This window comes from Vigna radiata, chromosome 6, assembly GCF_000741045.1.
Source record: "Vigna radiata var. radiata cultivar VC1973A chromosome 6, Vradiata_ver6, whole genome shotgun sequence".
Lineage (NCBI taxonomy): Eukaryota > Viridiplantae > Streptophyta > Magnoliopsida > Fabales > Fabaceae > Vigna > Vigna radiata.
In genome coordinates this window covers 8,036,212-8,040,019 of record NC_028356.1, presented here as the reverse complement: position 1 = coordinate 8,040,019, position 3,808 = coordinate 8,036,212, and the positions used below count along the sequence as shown (strand labels likewise).

Below are 3,808 nucleotides of genomic sequence, written 5' to 3'. Positions count from 1 at the left end.
TATTCCTTTATCTTTGCTTACTGTTTGATTATTGTTGAGTGTGTGTGTGAGAACTGGAAGCTGCTGTTCGGTTCCTTGAACAAAGGAACCTAACACCTTTCTATCTTTTCATTACTTATCTTTTATTTCTAGAACCAATACTAATAATTTAATGCTCTGCATAATAGTACAGTGTCAAGTAGTATACACATGTAAGCTTCAGAATTCAGATTATATTTTCTTGATTAACTTTTGACACATCACTTGGAACAACTTTTGCTACTACTATTGACACATTCGTTTGAGGACTGTTTATTTTTGTGTGTAGGCAACTGCTGAATTTGAACCTGTCTGGAACTTTGGCACCAGAGATCGGCAACTTGTCTTATTTGGAAATAGTGTAAGGCAGTAGCTGCATTGATGTTTCTAATGCAAACCGGTCACATATGAACACTCTTCAGTTTTGAAATTTCTAGCTTCAACTTTTGTAAAATATATAGATTCATTTAAATATTTCCATTCTGTAGCAGCTTGCAATTACTTCCTCTAGTAATGGTTTGAATTTTCATTCTTGAAAGGGACTTTATGTGGAATGACATAACTGGGAGTATACCGAAGGAGATTGGCAATATCAAAACTTTGAAACTCTTGTAAGTGCAGTGATCTATCTTGGCCAGCATGCAGGACCATGGTTGAATAATTTAGCAGTCTTGATTTGATTTCCTTGTCATTAATACATATTAGTGCATGACCAAACACATCTTTGAATAAAATGAGTGGTTTTTCATAGGAATTTGAAGTCAAACACTTGTTTCTATAGAACTAAAATTGAATTTAATTGGTTGCATAAGTAAACTGCTGGTATTTTGACACAAAGAGTTGCAATATTTCTTCTTGCTTTCTTATCAAATAAAGTTTTTGCAGACTACTGAGTGGAAATAAACTAACAGATGATCTGCCTGAAGAGCTTGGCCATCTTCCAGTGCTGGAGAGAATGCAAATTGATGAGAACAATATTACAGGACCTATACCACTATCATTTGCAAACCTGAACAGCACACAACACTTGTAACATTCTTTACGATTATTACTAAAGTTTTAAAAACTATCACTCTTGCTACTTTCTTAGCAAGAAAACTGAAAGGAAATAATGCCTTCTTATTTTCCCAATGGAGCAGCCACATGAACAACAATTCACTTAGTGGACAAATCCCAGCACAGCTTTCAAAATTAGGAAGCCTTATTCACCTGTAAGTTATTTGTGACATGATTGCAGTCACTGACATATTTCTCTGGCTTTTATTTAATCCTTCATTTTGACGTTCATATCTTGTTAACAAGATGTATCTTTTGGACATGCAGTCTTCTTGACAACAATAACTTGACAGGAAATCTCCCATCCGAGCTCTCTGAGATGCCAAGCTTAATGATACTGTATGATTTATTATTGTGTTAAATAGGCTTGGGTGCATGTCTTTGAGTTCATTTCGTTATCAGTTTGTTTTGGATGAATAGAGTGCATATTCTTTATGTATGTTCAGGCACATCTTGCTTCTCTTTCTCTGCTTTTTATTCTCTTGTTAGATGCTTTCATAATTTGTGACAAAATGTCTGATTTTGACTGAGTTAAGCTTTTCATTTCAATTTTACATGGTAAGATGTGAAGGGAAATGTAAACGCAAAGAATTGTGGCCCCTATCTCTCCACTTTGCCAAGTTAAAAACTGACATCAAGGATTATTCCTTATGTAATTACATTACCTATTAGCTCGTTAGGTTCTACAGTATATTACTTATACTCATATTTCAAATAAGGGTACCATTCGAACTCATTTTATTTTTAAATTTTTCCTTAGATATGCTTGCCTTTGGAAAAATTTCAACAAATTTATGCTATAATACCCCCTTGCCATCTTCAAACTATTTAGCCTTTAGTTATTTCACAGAGCTGTGCATTAACTCAGGAAGAACTGTTTTACTGAGTCTTTGTTAAATAAATAAGATGGAGTAGCATGCTCATACACTGTGAAGTGATGCCAACCTATCATTACAAATCGGAAATGCAAGAAGGGAAAATCTAAAGTTGAATATTAAAAACCTAAGAACATTATGTTGGAACGTTAACATTTCTGTCATTGTATTGTTAGACCCTCTGGTTTTTTTAAAGTTTTTGTTTCTACAATGTTAGCTGAACTTGAATCAATAAACACGTCTTACAAATAAATAAATATTTGAAGTAACATTTTGGATCTTCTTGTTATTGCAGTCAACTCGATAACAATAACTTCGATGGAAGTAGCATACCAGAATCTTATGCCAACATGCCAAAATTGTTGAAATTGTAAGTGCATTTTGTGTTTACATGTACGTTACCATTACAAGGAGTGCAGCTGCGGAAGCCTTTATTTTAATGTATTGTGAATACTAAGATAGACTCTAACCATAACTTTGATACCATATTAGAAAGTGGGTTTAAGCCTAACTCAACTCCACAAGACCGGCTTGTAAGGTGAGGTTTGACCCCACATATATATTATAATTTGACCTTATCTCTAGTCGATGTGGGACTTTCAACAATTAGTCTGATACTGTTGCATTAACCTAATGTCCAAATTGTTTTGGAAAAATATTATGGTTTTCTCTATTTCCTTTTTCTTTATTTGGAGGATACTGCACTAACATTGAATGATCAAAGTTATGCTTAACAAAATTTCATGTCTCAAACAAAATATTTAGTTCTATGGGGAGAAATGATCGAAGTGTAAGGTTGATGGTCCATATGTTCTTACTGGTGTTTTCTTGGCTTTATCAGAAGCCTTAGGAACTGCAACTTGACAGGACCAGTTCCTGATTTCAGCAGGATACCACACCTTGCTTACCTGTAAGTTTAGTTATTTCATTTTCTTTCAAATTAGTTTATGCATTGGCTTTATTGGGTTTTATCTAAAGTTAGACAATGCATATGTTTAAAAATCCGTCCAAGAGTTGGTAACTGTTTCAACTGATTTCTATTTCTGTATGTTCCAGTGACCTCAGTTTCAATCTGTTGAATGAGTCAATTCCAACCAATAAGCTATCAGACAATATGACAACTATGTAAGAACTTCTATTGCTTACAAATCTATCAGTCATGGATTAGTTGATTTGGATTTCCCCTTAGGGATATTTTCCTCATGTTAACTGGTTGGAGAAAATAGTCTAAATACAATTACATGGATTGCATATGATATATTATTGTCTTACTACGAGGACTTGTGCAGTGACTTATCAAACAACAAGCTCAATGGAACAATTCCATCCTACTTTTCTGGTCTTCCACGTCTTCAGAAATTGTAAGTTTGTCTTTTGTTTCACCCTTTCTTCTTCTACATCAAACCGTAATGTATTTCAACACATACATATATGAAACACTGCTATAAAATCAACGGTTTGTCAAGACGTATCTTTCCCTATGACAGGTCAATTGCCAACAATGCAATCAGTGGCACTGTTCCTTCTACCATTTGGCAGAACAGGACTTTGAATGCAACAGAGCAACTTATCTTGTAAGACACGAAATGATAATTGCGCAATTTTGCTCTTGTAGATTTATATCGTGGAGCATGAATTTATGTGTCCTTTATTTTTCTTCTTCATTGGGTGATGCCATTTGTAAGAACATGCAGATGTCTGTATATTCCCAAGGCATCCTGTATCCTAACAAGTGTTTTGTTAGCTTTTATTTTGATTTTTCTTTTTTTGATTTGCTCTGTTGCAGGAACATGCAGCATAATCAACTTACAAGCATATCAGGCACTACAAATCTTCCTTCAAATGTCACACTCATGTAA

General features: G+C 34.2%; 1 protein-coding gene across 1 annotated transcript in view; it reads left to right on the top strand.

Moving 5' to 3' along the window:
- The window catches only part of LOC106762974 (probable LRR receptor-like serine/threonine-protein kinase At1g06840), a 14,682-nt gene that overhangs the window by 6,543 nt on the left and 4,331 nt on the right, over positions 1-3,808 (top strand). The window contains exons 4-14 of the mRNA XM_022782179.1: positions 308-379; positions 558-629; positions 904-1,047; positions 1,158-1,229; positions 1,342-1,413; positions 2,245-2,319; positions 2,791-2,859; positions 3,006-3,074; positions 3,239-3,310; positions 3,437-3,523; positions 3,736-3,800. Of these exons, the coding sequence (XP_022637900.1) occupies positions 308-379; positions 558-629; positions 904-1,047; positions 1,158-1,229; positions 1,342-1,413; positions 2,245-2,319; positions 2,791-2,859; positions 3,006-3,074; positions 3,239-3,310; positions 3,437-3,523; positions 3,736-3,800 (869 nt within the window). The remainder of the gene's footprint in view (positions 1-307; positions 380-557; positions 630-903; positions 1,048-1,157; positions 1,230-1,341; positions 1,414-2,244; positions 2,320-2,790; positions 2,860-3,005; positions 3,075-3,238; positions 3,311-3,436; positions 3,524-3,735; positions 3,801-3,808) is intronic.